At 40.5% G+C, this 17,532-nt stretch overlaps 1 protein-coding gene and 1 long non-coding RNA gene across 3 annotated transcripts in view; one reads left to right on the top strand and one right to left on the bottom strand.

The window, feature by feature from the left end:
• Positions 1 to 17,532, bottom strand: part of ahctf1 (AT hook containing transcription factor 1) — a 41,929-nt gene that overhangs the window by 2,782 nt on the left and 21,615 nt on the right. The window contains exons 28-39 of one of the 2 annotated variants that reach the window (XM_057856661.1): positions 14,051 to 14,177; positions 13,771 to 13,977; positions 12,723 to 13,428; positions 12,307 to 12,618; positions 12,108 to 12,192; positions 9,269 to 9,369; positions 8,906 to 9,189; positions 7,591 to 8,835; positions 6,110 to 6,317; positions 5,921 to 6,049; positions 5,761 to 5,846; positions 4,225 to 4,307 (exon numbers count right to left, since the gene is read on the bottom strand). In XM_057856661.1, coding sequence (XP_057712644.1) covers positions 4,225 to 4,307; positions 5,761 to 5,846; positions 5,921 to 6,049; positions 6,110 to 6,317; positions 7,591 to 8,835; positions 8,906 to 9,189; positions 9,269 to 9,369; positions 12,108 to 12,192; positions 12,307 to 12,618; positions 12,723 to 13,428; positions 13,771 to 13,977; positions 14,051 to 14,177 — 3,573 coding nt within the window. Of the gene's footprint in view, positions 1 to 4,224; positions 4,308 to 5,760; positions 5,847 to 5,920; positions 6,318 to 7,590; positions 8,836 to 8,905; positions 9,190 to 9,268; positions 9,370 to 12,107; positions 12,193 to 12,306; positions 12,619 to 12,722; positions 13,429 to 13,770; positions 13,978 to 14,050; positions 14,178 to 17,532 lie in introns of both variants that reach the window. The other variant, XM_057856583.1, reaches the window with a different exon arrangement.
• On the top strand, positions 13,106 to 16,134 carry LOC130929651 (uncharacterized). Its single transcript, XR_009066938.1, has 5 exons — positions 13,106 to 13,396; positions 13,806 to 13,997; positions 14,111 to 14,198; positions 15,063 to 15,115; positions 15,194 to 16,134. It is a non-coding gene; the product is annotated as an uncharacterized LOC130929651 (long non-coding RNA).

Genomic DNA, 17,532 nt, shown 5'->3' with positions numbered 1-17,532 from the left:
GTCCACCCCGTACAACCAGGTAGACTCCAATTACTAACATGGTCAAGACCAAAGGGCTTTCCAAAGACACCATAGACAGAAAGGGTTTCAAGGCTATTGCCAAGCAGCTTGGTGATAAGATTCACCGTTGGAGCAATTATTAGATATTGGAAGAAGCCAAACATAACTGTGAATCTCCTTCGGACTGAGGCTCCATGCAAGTTCTATCTCGTAGATTCTCAACGATCCTAAGAATAGTGAGGATTCAGCCAAGAACTACAGTAATTTTCGGACTAAAAGCCGCTACTTTTTTCACTCATTTTGAATCCTGCTGCTTATAGTCCAGTGTGGCTTATTTGTTGATCTATCTGGGTTAGGAGGTAACATAATTTGACAGCTGCGCTATAAGACAGCCATAAGACAGTCATAATTATGACATGACACTATCATAGGCGTCATTGAATGCATATGACAGATGTCATTACGTGTCAGCTGGCAAATTATGTCACGAATTATGTAACTAACATTTTTGTCGAGCTCGAATCTTTTACATCCTTTCTAAATTATGTCACTAATTATGTAACTAACATTTTTGTCGAGCTAGAATCTTTTACATCCATTCAAAAGTTAGATGACAAAATGTTATGTAATATGCATTTATCAATGCTCAAGGCAGTGCCATGTCATAATTATGATGGTCTTATTGCGCAACTGCCAAATAAATTGTTAACAAATACAATAACTAGCAATTAATGAAACAACTGGAACAGTAACTGAAGAAATAATTTGCACAGAACATGAATTTTGATTATTACATTTGTAGCGCTGCAATGCATGCGAGGGGACATGTTGGACAGTAGTGTTGACAGCAGTTGGCAGCAGAGGTTGAGCGTCTCCCTCAAAGGAAGCAGTGATGGCCCAATGAAGCTTCTTGAAGCAATGAAGTCTTTCAGCCAATTGGTTGAAAGCGTCATGTTGGTTCATTTGGTCTTATGACTGTCAAATAAAGTGTTAACAGTTATTATATTTTGGTGTAAATATCCCATAATACAGTGAAGACTGCTGCGGCTTATATTCCAGTGCGGCTTATCTATGAACAAATGTCATTTTTGTGTCAAATTTGGTGGGTGGCGGCTTATAGTCAGGTGTGCTTTATAGTCCAAAAATTACAGTACATAGGAGGACCTGGACCTGGGACCACCATTTCCAAGGTTACTGTCATGGTTTAAAATGAGCATGGAACAGAAGTTTCCCCTGCTAAAACAAGCACATGTCCTGGCCCGTTTTGGCCATTTGGATGATCCAGAGGAGTCATGGGAGAAAGACATGTGGTCATAGGAGGTCAAAATGGAATTTTTTGGTCTTAATTCGACTCATAGGCTACGTTCATACTACAGGTCTTAATGCACGAATCCGATTTTTTCGTGTTTTTCCGACTCGAGTGAGGCATTAACTTGACGGTCTGAACGTGACAAGTCGCATGGAACTGGACCATTTCAAATCCGATCTGGGTCACTTTCGTATGTGGTTCAAATCCGATCTGGGCCACATTCTTCCAGACTGTCACAGCGGTCTGTACTGTCCACCCTCCCAAATCGGATTTCATGCAGCAATTAAGTCATCAAATAGCGAGAGAGACGCGACGGTAGCGGTGCAGCTGTGCGTTATTAGCGCCTAGCTTGCAGTGAACACGGCTTTTTGGGAAGGGCTGGGCTTGACAACAGTCATAAAAAATAAAAATGGATTGAGGATAAGCCTGAGAATGCTCAGTTTTCTCTCTGCTCCTAGTGAGCAGTATTTCAACATTGCCTACACGGCCGAGAGTCGGGGCCAACTGCCCGTATGTGTGTGACATGCTCGGACAGTGCGTGCATGCTATCGATCCATATAAACTTTGAATATAAGCCTAAACGGGGATTATTTACGTCTGTTATTTGTGTCCTTCTTTTGAAAAAAAAAAAAATGATATCCCTGGAATGACGGATGATGTGTGTCATTTGTTTTGATGCTTCTGCGCATGCGGGTCTTCTTGCTCAGCGCGTGTCGGACTGCGAATTAGTGCGCATGCGTAATACTTGAACGGTCTCAATGGACAAAGGCAGTCTGAATGGGCACGCCAAAAAAAACGAATATGACAAAAAATCGGATTTGTGCATTAAGACCTGTAGTATGAAAGTAGCCATAGAGTTTGAAGAATGATGAGTACCATCCAAAGTACACCATCCCTACTGTGTCACATGGGTGTAGTAGCATCATGCTTTGGGGGTGTTTTTCTGCACACGGGACTGGACGATTGCACTGTATTAAATAGAGGATGACCAGGGCTATGTATTGTGAGATTTTGGGGAAAAACTTTCCCTCAGAGCGTCGAAAATGGGTCTTGACTGGGTCTTCCAACATGACAATGGCCTGAAGCAGATAGATAAATTACCAAGGAGTGGCTTCCTAAAAAGCATGCCAAGGCTCTGGAGGGGCCTAGCCAGTCTCCAGACCCTAATCCAATAGAACATCTTTAGAGCAAGTTCAAACTCTGTTTTTCCCAAAAACTTGATTGGTCTAGATAAGATCCGTGTGAAGCAGTGTTGCAAAATCACTGCCACAGTCTGTGCAAACCTGGTAAAAAGTTACAGGAAACATTTGACCTCTATAATTGTAATCAAAGTGTACTGTATGAAATAATAACCGATTTTTTTAGGTGTTCAAATACTTATTTGCAGCAGTATAATCCAAATAAACTTAAAAAAATCATACACTGTAATTTCGGGATTTTTATTTTATTTTATCTCATTTCATTTTTTTTTTTTTTTTAGATCAGGGGTCCCCAAACTACGGCCCGCCTCCACATTCGGTCCGGCCCCAAGAACATTAAAAAAAAAAAAAAATTGTATTACAGTGATACCTCAGCTCACGAACATAATTGGTTCCCAGAAAGTGTGTGTAAGGCGAAAAGTTCGTCTTCCGAACATTTATTTCCCATAAGAAACCATTAAAATGAGAATAATCCGTTCCCAGGTCCCCATAAAACATAATTTTCTACTAAATTAGCCTTAAAACTGCACAAAAATATACCTTATTTTATGTATAATAAATGTGCTATTGTATTATAATTAAAGAAATAAACTGTACTGTATAATAAAGTCGTTTTATTTACCTTTGTGATGGTAGTTGATGGCTTGATGGAATGGAGTGGGAGGAGAAGGGAGGGAGGGAGTTACCGTTTGGAAGGAGAGTGTTACCGGCAAAGTGCGCAGTTAGCGTAGACTCCACTGCTGTGCCCCCCACATGCTTTTGGTTGTTAATAAAAGCCATCCGACGCCTCTGGGTGTTTGTATGCACGCCGCCACCTTTCTGGAGAGGAAATCGGGCGAACCGAAGACAACCGACGACGAGCCAACGTGACTCGCCGGTCCACTTCTCACTACGGTGGGAAGCTGAAAGCACCGCCAATTACCAGTCGAGGGCGAATTGGTAACACGAGTCACCTTCCATAAGGACTGTAGGTAACTCTTTTTCGGTCCCATAATAGCAAAAGTACACTCAATATGGTCCAAAATCTCTATCAAACACAAACCACGTCCGCACTTAACGAAAGTGAGGGGACGAACTGGGACGCCGTGAGCGTGCGTCAGCTTCTCGTGGCGCTTTTGGACCGCGTGAATTGGTTCGTCCGCCGAAAACTAGTTCGTCAGCAGAGACTATATGCTCGCGAATTTAATGTTCTTGAGGCGAAAAGTTCGTGAGCTTAAGCGTTCGTGAGCCGAGGTATCACTGTATTTATTTCCTGGCTTTTTCTGTGAAGAACCCAGAGAGGATTATTTGGTTATTATCCATTTAATTAATAGTGTTATTATTCTATTCTATTATTTTTATTTTATTTACTTTTGTTCCATGAAGAATCCAGAAAGGGTTATTTGATTGTGGCTTTCTGAAAATCAATAAATTTTTACATTTAGGCACTCCTGCAATCGTCACACTTTTTCTGTTACAAACTGACCCCGGCCTCTCATCAGAGACGGGAAGAGTTATGTGGCCCTAACAGGAAAAAGTTTGGGGACCCCTGTTTTAGATTGTCTCTCACAGTGGACAATCACCTACCATTCATCATTTTCTAAATGGGAGAACTTGCAAAATCGGTCTTCAAATACTTATTTTCCTCACCTGTATATTTAGGGCTACCCGACTGCCAAGGTAACCATAGCATATGGAGAAGTACAATTACTTAAAATGTCAAAGCAATCATTTTACTTGGCTGTTCGCTTGGCAGTTTTTCTCCTTTTGGAAACGTCTTTCCCCTCTTCCACGTGGACGTCCTCTGAAGTAAATACTTCCTGAAAGCATGAAACCATCAAAATATTACTATATCAAATATAATTGACAATGTGGGCTATAGACCCTACTCACCTACGTCACAAAATGACGTGTCGCTGTATCCAGCCGCCATATTGTCCGTATTTTTTAGACTTATTCTCATTGTTTTCAATTAGTCGTGCAAGTTATAGAGCAATTCATGGAAGCCACGGTGTTATCTGACGCTGTAAACTCATTGGATGCGTTGCATAAAAGGCGTTATGTGGAAAAGCTTCAGTTTATCCATTCGCCAGATCCATATTTGATGCCTAAATCGATGTTTTTCGACCCGCTGTCTCCGCCATATTTGCCTGACATCTGCTAGCTACCCTGAACTGTACAACTATCTTGTCCACACAAAATCAGCCTATTCTCACGAAAGTTTGAAAAACTTTAAGAGCTTGGAGGCTTATAAATACTTCGTTGCTGGTTGGGTGAAACAGGTCCTCGTCCACGAAAATTCGGCAGGAATCTATCTTGTGCTCGGGAAGGTGAGTTACGAAATTTTCAATTCAAAATCTTTTGTTGTTGCTAACATCCACTGTCAAGTCTAATGTATTTCATGTCATTTGTCAATGGAGCTAGGGCTTTTAATGTTTATATGGTTTAGCGATAGCACTCTCACTACATACATATATAATATGTAATAAATATGAAGTGCGATAGCACTACTCCAGATTGTCCCTAGTTGAATTTATTTTTTGGCTTTTGACCTCAATAGTGAAATTGTAAATTAATTGTATGACAACTGTCTGATTATCCCCTTATAATTATATATTTTCAGGTAGTTCATTCACAACGTCTGAGTGTATGTTGTCGGCGATTAGCCTAGCAATGATCTTAATTGTGGTTGTCAGCCCAAAACCCTCTAAATATATATTAAATGCATCTTACCAGATATAAAATGACTACTACATAATCTGTGGTAGTCGTTTGGAGCCCAGTTCTCTCGTCGAATTGCAGCAGTCAATCTCGGTCTCCTCTCCGGGTCTCTCGGAATACGGTAAAACTTCAAGTATCTCCGTCTATCTTCTCTGTTTTTGCAACCGACCGTCACACACGACTTCACCATTTTGATTATTAATGTTAACGAGCAGAAAAACACGCCATAATAGGAGGAATTTACGAAGCGCTAATGCATTAACATGACGAGTATACGGACAACATGGCGCGGGGGCGTGGCTGTGACGTCACGTGAGTAGGGTCTTTACACAAGCTCAATGTCCTCATTTTGTCTAATTGGCTGGCCGTAATTAATAATTTTTGGGGTATAAATTTACATTCAATACAGCAAATTCAAATACATAAAATATTCCACAAAGGTGACTTCAACACATACTTAGGTTGTTTTGTTAAAGATCCTTGGACTTATCAGACTAAGATCTTAAATTGTGGCAACCCATAATGAATTCTGTCACATTTATAAACACTGACCTTTGAAGTCTTTTGGACACCTCTTTTGTTGCGAGTAACAGTCATTGCAAGTTCTTCGGTGGGGTAAGAAGACTCTGCTATGCTAGCTGACAAACACATACACAATTTGAGAAACAACAACACTCAAAACAAAAAGTTGTCAGGTGTTTTTAAAGAGCACCTCTGGTTCGTCTCCGTGAGGGCAAGGTAACTAATGAGTCCTCTCCTGGGTTGGTCTTGTCCTGTGCTACCGCCTGGACATCCACGGATGTCATCGTCCTCCTGGACCTCAATATCCTTCCAAAAACTCCTGGGTAAAATGATAGGCGGTTAAGTGTGTGAACATCGAATCCATGGCATGGCATAGTACCTTTCTGTTTTTCCTCTGTATCCTGAAGCCTCTTCATGAGAGCTTCTGCCACTGGAGTTTCAGAATCAACCTCCAAAGGTGTAGGCAGCAAGACCAGCTCTTCCTGCGGGTGGTCCCAAAGTTTGTTTCTTGTCCGTCGGTGGCTCATGCTGTTCTGTTTGGGTTCATGCCCGTCGTGACTGATCCTAGCCTCCATCTTTGGTGTGCTCTGAGGGTAGGACACAGTGAGGAGTTTAACCCAAAGCAATGTTAACTAATTGGCAGTCATTTACAGTGAGAGACAGTCAAATGACAGCTAATGGGTTGAATGTTGCCAAATTTTAGCCTCATTTAATATATATTTTTTTCTAAAAAGCCACTCAGACCCATTTTGCTACTGTAACAACAGATTGAAGGATCAATAAAAATAAAACACGGTTACTTTTGGGTAAAACGGGTGTCAAACTCAATTCACTTTCAAATTAATAACTGGAACGAAATTGCAGGTCAAAAAAATTTGTTTTTTTAAAAATGCAATGTTAAACATTTTCATCTGAAAACAATCATTTAAAATTAGTGTTTATAATATGCGTGATTAAATACATGTTCATATTTATCTTAATACAGTGCAAGATTTGTAATTAAATACATGTTCATATTTATCTAATACAAATTACAGTATAAGATTTGACTATAAGCTGTTTCTAGAAGGGATGTCCCTAGATGGTCACATGATCGGCAATTGGGCCAATCGCACCATTTTTCAGAGGATTGGAATCGGGTGAAAAGGATCGGGGTTTTATTTAAATATATATTTGTTTTTCTGCTTCATGCTCGTACAGCGCCACACTCTCCCTCCTGCTAAGCAGTGTGACCACTGTCCAATGCAGCTTATCTTTGGTACTGAAAGATAACAATGATTGACAGGTTTGTAGCTTTGATCTTGCCAGAGAAGCTTCGGTAGGTCTCTGATCAAAGACACTTTTATGTGTTAATCATCGTTAAACTTGCTGCCCAGTCATAAGTGTGCTGTGACAACTCTATCCGCAGATTTTCAAAATCAGGTGACTCAGGTGCAAAAATATGCGATCGGGACACCCCTAGTTTCTCAGACTGGGCAATTTTGAAATTGAATTTTTTTTTTTTTTTCCAGGTTTTAGGTCGATCTCTGCAATCAGCAGTTCCATTTTTAAATCGAACACAACATGGTGCTGAAGGAAACTAGTATGGCAGATTTTAAACAGTCCTTCAAGAGTCTATGAAGGATTTCAAGCAGTTTATTAAATTTCATTTGAGGTAAACTCACTACTGTGCATTAAAATACAAACTATGTACAATTTCTGAGCGCTTTCTGGCTTAATGCTAACAGTCAATGGAAACCACCATTCAAGCGCAAACAGAAATTAGCATTGCTGCCTCCTAAAAATTAATGTTCACACACAAATGCCTTTGGGAACATTGCATGTGTTCTTTATAAAGTAAAACGAGAGATGACTGCCTACCTCTGGATAGACATCAAAAGTGATACGCCTTGACCGACGTGTCGCTCTACTTGGGCTGGAATTGAGCTGAGTTTCATCCTCTACCCCCTTTGAAGGTTTGAGCCTAGTCTTTCTGGTGCTTTTTCTGACATTTGGTGTAATGAACTCCTCCTGTTTATTTTCCTCCTCTGTTGTTTGCAATACGTTACTGTCTTTCAGGGTTCTACGACTCGACCTCCTTGGAGTGCTTTTCCGAGCGCTCCTGCGTTTCACCGTGATGTCAGTCTTATCTGTAGCCTCATCCTCCTGTTCCATTGTTGTGCTTTTTTGTCTGGTTGTCACGGCTCTCCTAGAAGATTTTCGTCTAGAAGGAGAGGGCGCAGATTCGTGTAAAGTTACTGCCTCCTCTGGTTTGTCAGAGTGAGGAGAGGTGAACCTAACTGTCCTCCTCAGTCGGGTAGCCCTTTCAGTTTCAGTGGTCATACCAAAATCGTCTTGAACCTCTACACACATTTCGGTGTTACTTGAACGTTCTTCCCTGTTTTCCAGTTCTGTATGCTCCAGATGCTGTTGTATTTCCTCCAGAGAGCCTTTGACCTCTACATGACTGACAGTCTGTTCCATCTCAACGTCTTCAGAGACTTTCTGTGCCTCTGTGACTTCATGTATGACTTCATCTTGTTCCGTCTCCTCCTCATTGGCATCTTGTGGAACAAAATGATCTTCACCATCCTTGTCCAATGCTCCTGTAGGTTTCGCCACTAACAAAGGCTTAGAGTCTGTTAAAATGGCAGGTTCACATTCTTCAGTTTTTCCTTCTTCTTGAGGTTTTTCAACCTTCTGCTCAGACTCATAGTCATTAATCACTAGGTTTATCTGTCCATCATCTTCTGGTGTGGCCTCCTCAGATTCAGGCGTGTCCGGTGCAAGAAGAATAACCTCCGGTTCTGCCGCCACGTTACCAGAGGTTACTTCTACCGCCTCTCCATCAGCATCCTCATCCATGTCCAGCATTAGAGAGAAATTCCCATGAGTTTCGCACCTTCGCTCATCTGACATGACGGGTTGCTGGAGCACAGGGAGTGGGGCATTGTCAATCACCTCCTGTTGGCCATCCGCAAGCTCGTGAGGAACCAGGAGAGTGTTGGAAGGTTTGAGCTCCACATAGGATGATATTTGACCTTCACCCTCAAGTGCCTCCATCGCTTCCGTATCAGCGCCAAGTCTCACCATTAAAACCTCGCCTTCCATTTCCTCCCCGACCATCTGGAACCGAGGAAAACATTAAATTTAAAACCAAAACAGAAATTGATTAGGATTTCTACTTGTTACACACCTTTATCTCAACACCTGGCGGTAAAAGAGAAAACTCGGCAGCTTGCTGCTCTGAAAAAGTCGATAAGAAATGGCCGTGGTCTTCATGAACAAATTCCAAGTTGGGTCGGGGCGCTAGCAGTCTCCCGTTGCCCTGGACCTCGTCAATTATTTCCACTTCACTACCAGAATGGTCCTCCTCCTGTTCATTCCACGCTTCCTCTGCCTCATCGTTCTCATTTTCTTCTTCTTCCTCTTCGGACTCAGAACTTGAAAGTTCTTCGCTATCGTTCAAACTCACAACAGCTAGGAAACCGGAAATAAAAGCATGTAAGCATGTAAATAAGGGACAGGGAACTTATGCCAATGTACGTGTCCTCCTTACAAGGAGAGTCTGTGCCCGTGGTTTCGGAAGATGACGCAGAGGTGGTGGATTTTTGGCTGGTGAACACAGGGTGAGCTTCAGCAGAAGTATACTCTTCTTCACTGAAACACAGAAGAGGGGAATAATCAGAGCTAATTTTGCCTATACATCAACTGAGCCACCACGTTAGCACCCTAAAAACAAACACAGACACAAAAACTGGCAACCCAATGCCGATATATTGCATGTGTGGATGCACAATGTGCAATTTGTAGTGCAAAAGAACACTCATATATTATGGGTCTTTGTAAAGAGTATTTCTGTAATCTCAATCTGGCATGATAATGTGAGGCATCACTACACTTTGCACTGATTGGTCAACATGATTTTGTCCGAGGCATCATGCATTTTGTGATGCGTATGGCTTCAAGTGAGCAGTAGGAGTGGGAACCTCTTGTTACTTCACGATACAATACGCGATACAAAGCTCATGATAACTATGATCTGGCGATACGGCGATACAACGATTATCGATACATTGGTCAGGAAATCATTCTAGGATATTCTACAAACTAATAAACAGAAAAACAAGCTTCTGCTGTGAATTGGAATGAGTTTATCACTAGTAGACGTCCAATCCATTTGAACTGGGAGGGTGGCAGCGAATGAACAAATGTTCATTCGCTGCCATCCCTCCCATTTCAAACGGATTGAACGTCTATGGCCGTCAGTGGCAGCCAATGCTTTGAGGGTCATTTACCTGTTGATTATTAGTTACTCTGTTAATTTTGGGGTATTTTATGGGTCACTTCCTGTTTATTTTGAGTTAAAGAACGGGAAGTGACCTGGGAATCACCCAAAGGAATAGGCAGTGACTCAAATTCAACAGGAAATGACCTGTAAATGATACGCAAGTGACATGTAAATGCCCCGAAAATCGGACAGAATGACTGCGAATGCTCTGGTGTCGAAGAACGTTCCCAGTCTAAATGGATTAGAGTCGAGCACAGCCAATGGCAGCCTTAGAGTTAACTGAGACATTATTATGGTGGAAGATTTTGATAGCAACTTGTTGGTTCCTTTTTTTTTTAAAAACATTGACACCTTTTTAAAACGATATCTCGATTCTTGGCAGGACCATATCGATAACCTTTTGGGATACAATGTATCACAATATATCACCATTTCGATATTTTGTCACACCCCTAAGTAAGCAGTGTGTCATGAAGAGATATCCAGGGGAAGCAGATGGATGAAAAGATAAAAAATGATGACCAACAGAAAATCAAAGGCAGTCAGGGCTGTGTGTTAGCAGGAGAATAATTTGAAATAAAGTTATGGCTTTCTCTGTAATCCAAAACAATGTTTGTGTGTCTAGTAGTAAGCAGCGAAAGTGTTGATGGTGTCAGAGGCACAAGCGACGGGTGGTTACTTACACCTTGTCTAGTAAGCAGCCTACCCTGCATCATCACACCAGTGAACCTTATTATTTTACTCGCCATTTTCCAAGAAAATAGCTTAACCCTTTCAAAACAACATTTAAAAAAAAATCTTCGCTGATTTTTACTCTACTCAAACACCAAAACAAAGTGCAATTTTTTGGGTTGGGAAAATTTCATCCTTTTATTGGTTACTTTTAATGTAAATGTGTTTTTGATAAGAAATGAGCACTTTTGTTTGCCTTTTTGAAGTTGCGTTTTGTCTCAGCCATTTTCAAAGAGCCAAAAATAGTAAAGAGGGCGTGCTAAACCTCATGATTTGATTTTGATGGGCAAAGTTTCATCCAATCATCTCCCAGAAGTGGCAATAGCAACTAAATTCAGTGTATTTATTGGTTAAGAGATGCGAATGCATCATTTCCGTCAGCAGCATGCTCAGGTCTGAAGGGGTTAAACTGAGACCGTCTGCTGTGCCACTTCATATTACCGTATTTTTCGGACTATAAGTCGCAGTTTTTTTTTTTTCCCCATAGTTTGGCTGGGGGTGCGACGTATACTCAGGAGCGACTTATGTGTGAAATTATTAACACATTATTATATCATTTCACATGTTATTTTGGTGTTTTGGAGTGACACTGATGGTTTGGCAAACTTGTTAGCATGTTCTTTATGCTATAGTTATCTGAAAAACTCGTTAATAGCTATGTTACGTTAACATACCGTCCAAGTTCACATTTTGTTGTTCATGCATCATATAACATCATACTGTACACTAATTTAGCATGTTGTTCTCTATTGTATTTTTATTTTAAATTGCCTTTCAAGATGACATATCTGTTCTATGTGTTGGATTTTATCAAGTAAATTTCCCCCAAAAATGCGACTTATACTCCGGTGCGACATATATGTTATTTTCCTCTTCGTTGGACATTTTATGGCTAGTGCGACTTATACTCAGGTGTGACTTATAGTCCGAAAAATACGGTAGTTTCAGTAACCTTTGTGACTTTCCATAATTTAAATTTGCCCTTGCCCTGCACTCAAATTAGATATTACATTAGAGATTTTCTATGTCAGAGTGAAGCTGGGACGTTGTGTTAAACATAAAAACAGAACACAATGATTTAACTCATTCCCTACCAAATAAAGTATGTCACAAGACATCCCCCTGTCTTCAAGCGCCACAGAATATTCTATTCTATGGCTACATGAACACAGAACTTACAAAAAGAATTCATTAGGAAGCATTAAAAAAAAGTTTTGATTCTGCTCTTTTTTGTTCTTTAGCTATGAGGAGTTGAACATCATAAACAACATTGCTTATACGTCTTTGGTAGTGAATGAGTTAAAAATCATGTTCAACATATATTTATTTGAATACACCATTACTGGTAATTTGTTGGGATGAAAAAAAGGCATACTTGCTGCTCCCACGGATTCCAGAACGAGGCAGGGCAGGGGACAGACCACTACCAAACAGATGTTGCTCCACAAAAGCAGACAGATCTAAAAGATGACCAAAAAAAAAAAAAAAACACAATTATAAAACACATCATTCATAAACAAAGAGTGTGCATGTTGTTTCGCCAGTAAAAAAAGTGTACACTCCCAAAGACATACCTGCTGTTTGCTCCAGATTGTTTGCCATTTCATCTGCAGGCTCTGTGTCTCCACATCTTTGAACCTCTCCAATAACCGCCGGAACTTCAGTGTCTCCAAATGCGTTCATGTGCTGGATGAACTCAGTGACTTCACCATGTTCACATGCTTTCACTTGCTGTGTAATGGTGATGGTTTGAGTGTCTCCATCAGTCTTAATTTGCTCTAAAATGGCAGCGGATTCAAAGACTTCTAACTGGGCAATGTTCTCATCGCTGAACGATGACTCCGGCTGAGATTCAGTCTCTGGGGCAGTGTCCAGCAGCTTATCACCTGGTAATAGAAACATTTCATACACTTATGTCATGACTGAAATAAAATAAATGGGTCATTTTTCATTTGGTTGATTATGTGATAAATCCAATATAACTCATTACCATGACCGGTTGGTGCCTGGTCAATAACTTCTACATCTTCATTTTTGATACCCGATTCAGTATCTGGGTTGTCCTCCATTTCACACTCAGTTTTGTCTTCATCAAGAAGACCCTCAGTTTCATCTTGATCACCTGGCAACTCAATGTCTGCTTCAGTCTCAATTTTACACTCAACTTCTTTAATGTCAACCTCTTGCTCTACAGCAATATCCATCACATTTTCAAATTTCTTATTTTCCTTCAGTTCCTGGTCTTTATCTTTACTTAGTATCTCCAGAGGAGCTGGCTCACTGGCTGGAATAGAGTTCTGCCTTGATTCGTCCTCAAGGTCCACAACGACATCATTTCCTTCCTTTGAGTTAATAGTCTCTCCATCTCCTTGATGGTCAAATGAAAGAGGTGCATCATAGTACTCCAAAGTGGTGTCTGTCGACCGAAAAGACGTCTGACTAGCGTCAAAGCTTAAGATTAACTGAGCTTGCGTTGTATCATGCGGTTTGCTTGATATTTCAGCTTTGTGGATCGGAGATAATTCCCTCAGAGAACATCTCAACTGCGGTGATGGAATACCACCTTCAGGAGGCATGAACTTCACGCGGGGCGGCTCCGCTTCCTCATCTTCGTCAAGTTGTGCAGACCATGACTTGCGTGTGTGGGATATGTCGATTCCTTTGGTGAGCGGGTTAATCTCACTTTCTGATACCATCTGTAAAGAAAAGGGTTCCAGATTTACCTGTCTGTTAATGTGCCATTAACACTTTACACAATAAGAGTCTTTTTGATAAGTTAAAAGGTTAGGATTGGACCAGGTGGTTGGGTTTATACATGTTCAAAGTCCAATTCATTTTAAACTGAGAGGTGAATGGTCATGTTTCAGTGCCATTGATGACTTTAAGTGTCCAATCAATTTTGACGGGGAGGGTCAACCTCTCCCATATCCCAGTCAATATGAATTGGACATCTAGTGTCATCAATGGTAGCCAATGAGTGCCCAATAAAAGGTTAATTGACAGAGAAAGCAGTCATGCTTAAATAGCGCTGGTCTTACCCCGTTAGTCCAGTGGATGTCCTTTTCCTGTTCAGAAGACTCGCTAAAGGTGATCCTGCTTTCTTTGCCCCGGAGTGGAGGGGTGACGGATCGGCCAGGAGATGCGGAAGGAGTAGCCAAGGGATTTGGCCTCGGAGTACTGCGGAGGATGGACTGAGGGGCAAAGTCTGAGAAAGCGGCGCTAGAAGCAGTCATGGCACGAGCACGCTGAAAGGACAAGAACAACAGTATGTTCAAATTTATAAGATTAGTTTGAAACTTGTTTGATATTGAGCCATACCTTAACAATTGGTGGCGTTTGCAGCAAGCTGAACTCTGGGGCTCTTGTGGTGCTTTTTAGATGAGCCCAAGAGGGCCTGGGAGGACTGAGAACCGATTGAGGGCTTTGAACCACCACGTCCATGAGCCTATGTCACATGAAAGCGGAGGTAATAGTGCACACACTGATTTCTGATCGTTTTATTAAAAAGCCAAATTCCAAACTTTGGGGAAAAAACACCAACATTCAATATATTCCATTTTTTCCCTTCCTACATAATTTTATTTTAATTACAAATATATGAAGCAAATGATAGCCAAACAAAAATATGTTGAACTAAATTTGTCAAATTTAGAATAAAGAAAAAAAAATCACAAAGAGAAATGTTGGAGATTATTGCCTTTGTTAAGATGTTTCAAGAGTGGATTTATAGGTCTTTTATTAAGTATGATTAAGGCTACGTCTACACTAGGACAGATAATTTTCTCCAGGGTATTTTGCCAACTATTTTTATACCTGTCCACACTTTGTTAAATGTGCGTTTAAGGGCCTCCCCGCTTCTGCAAAGTACGCCTGCATTTGTGTAAACTACGCATGCGTGTTACGTCATTGCCCGCGCGGTTTACCTCTGAAACGGAAACTCATTCCTAGCCTGCGGCAAATTTCGAAATTACTACATTTTCTAAACTCATTATTTTGTGATCACAGTTTTTTTTTTTTTTTTTAAATATTTTCCGACTCCAACACCGTTCCGATTGTTACAACTGCCACTCTTTGCTGCCTAATGTGTGAAGAAGTGGAATTTGTAATGACATTCCGTATAGTCACTGTGTGATACATGAATATTTGTGTGTGTGTGTGTGTGTGGGGGGGGGGGGGGGGTGTTAAACGACACTTGGAGAAAACTAATTTTTCCACTCCTTAATCCTTGCGATTTTCTTTTTTTCCATCTGGCTGGATGGACCTCCTCATGTTCCGTTACTCCACTGCATCTCTACAAACTGGAACTCTTTCTGCTTCTACCCATCATCAGTCCTGGTGCATCTATAGCCAGTCCGACCTGGGAGTGGATCTCTCCTGATTGAGGTTCTCTCCAAGGTTTCTTTTTTCCCATGTTTTTTTATTTTTATTTAAAAAATATATATATATATATTTTTTTTTTAGTTTTTCCTTGCCGCCAGTGAGGGTCTAAGGATGGGGATGCCCAGGTCATGGACTCATTCATCTACTATATCTGGCAGTATCAAAATGACTGTAAAGCCCTCTGAGACAAACTTGTTGTGATATAGGGCTATACAAATAAAATTGAATTGAATTTTGTAAAGCAAAATACTGCAACATTTTTTCTTTTGGTAAAGGAAGTTATATTTTTTTCAGTTAGGAATACAGTGATACCTCAACATACGATCGCTTCGACACATGCTCGAAATAAAAATGTCAGCGCCGCAGTTTCTTTGTTTTCCCGCAAGACGGACGCACGCGGATTTTCTTGTGAGAGAAATCAACATGGGTTCCAACAATGTTAGTGGAGGTGGTGAAAAAAACAATAAGGTGAGGCTTACCATTGAAATGAAGATGGAAATGATGAAAAAATAAGCGTGGGGTGCGCATCCGTTAACTGTCTCAACAATACTGCCACTAGACAGTCTATGATCTCGGCGGTCCTCCTCCGTTCACCAGACTTTATAAGGTGACAATTATTATTCTAACTAGAGCCGTCCCGACTAGTCGACATCATCGATGACGTAAATGCGTGATTTCAAACTTCTGTTTTAAATTCTATCAATGGCCAGGCTCTTTATTTATTGGAAATGTTAACCCTCCGCAACTCTGGCAGGACTCTTCGTTCTACCGGCCAGCGTCTTTTGCAAGTTCCGAGATTGAAACTTAAACAATGGGGGGACCGATCTTTTGCGGTTGCTGCCCCCAGGTTCTGGAATAGCCTTCCTCCTGAAATTCGCACCACTACGAATCTAGGCCTTTTTAAGTCTCAGTTAAAGACACACATTTTTAGACTCTCCTTTTACCCAGATTAGGGTGGCCTGGTTTTATTTCTTAAGGGTATTTAATGTTTTGGGATTTTATCAGTTTTATTTGCTTTCTGACTTATCGCGATGCGCTGGTTTAATTTTTTTTAAATGTCATTCAATTATACTTTCCTGCCTTTTATTTATCATGAGCCATGTTTGTCTTTGTTGTAAAGCACTTTAAGGACCTTTCGGGTTTTGTAAAGGGCTACTAAAATAAATTTGATTGATTTGATTGATTGAAATGCGTCGACGAGCACAACATCCTGTTGACGGTTAATGAAGTGTTAAAAAAATATATGCGTGGAAATTTGAGAATGCCGGACGCTTAGTATGAAATCGGGAAAAGTGGCACAAAGCCAAAAAATTGCCCAGGATTGGCCTAAAAATTGACTTATTTCAACGAAACAAAGGAGGGTACACTGTTGTGTCCCGTCTCTTCAATACCAAGCTTGCATACCAGGCTGCACGTGGGCTGTGAATAAACACCTAAAGCGCCATCACCCAGTTGTAATTTTGGAAGACGACAGGAGACAACAAGCTGGCAGATCGTAAGTCCATCCAACTAACTAATGACATGTTTTATTGAAGTCGCTAAGCCTGTCGCAACATACAGTGAGTCTGTTTATCCTATGGTAAATAAAAATGAGGGCAGTAATTTTCAGGCTGCGTTTAGCGCCGTGTGCATGCTTGCATACAGTTGTGCGTGCGTGTTGATGGCATATGAGACTCCAGTTCCTTTCACAGATGATTATTGGTCATCAACACGCCGTAGAATTAAAGTTCAGACATACAAAATAAGGAAACACATCTATATTAAACTCTGTTAACGTTGGCATTGCTACATTGAGGCTAATGGGGAAAAAGACAACCTACGTTAGCCTGCAATAAAACATTGGCAGTCTTCTCCAAAACGCAAACATGCGGTTAAAAGGTAACACTTCGAAAATGAAAAAAAAAAAAAAAAAAAATCCCAGTTTAACAGCATTTGCAAACGAAAAAAAAAAAAGTACTGACACCACATGCAATAACGAAAAGTGCTCTTTTGCGGAGTGTAAAGCTTACGGTTAGCGGTTTAGCAAACGTACTTCCGGTGACCATTTCAAAATAAAAGCATGTCATGCTTGTCATATAAATAACGATTTCTGGAGTTAATCCCCCATTCTTCAGAATTCAGATTCAACACTAAGAATAACTTTAAAATGACACTCTTTATGAAAAATCTGATTGGCAATGAATAATTATTATTCTATTACTACTATATATAGTAGTATACTATAATATTAATATTCGATTTTTTTTTTTTTTTTTTTAAGAATTGTTTTGAATCATGTTGGAAAGCCAAAGTCAGTGTTCTGTTTACCGATACATTCCATTGTTTTGCACTAGTTAATGCTATCAGCAGTTGACGTCATTGTTTATTTAATATTGTTATTTAGATGTTTATTTGTACTTTAATAAAGAATTTAGGTATTC

The sequence above is a fragment of the Corythoichthys intestinalis genome, chromosome 1 (genome assembly GCF_030265065.1).
Source record: "Corythoichthys intestinalis isolate RoL2023-P3 chromosome 1, ASM3026506v1, whole genome shotgun sequence".
Taxonomy (NCBI): Eukaryota; Metazoa; Chordata; class Actinopteri; order Syngnathiformes; family Syngnathidae; genus Corythoichthys; species Corythoichthys intestinalis.
The sequence above is the reverse complement of the archived record's forward strand: the minus strand, read 5'-3'. Positions and strand labels throughout refer to the sequence as shown.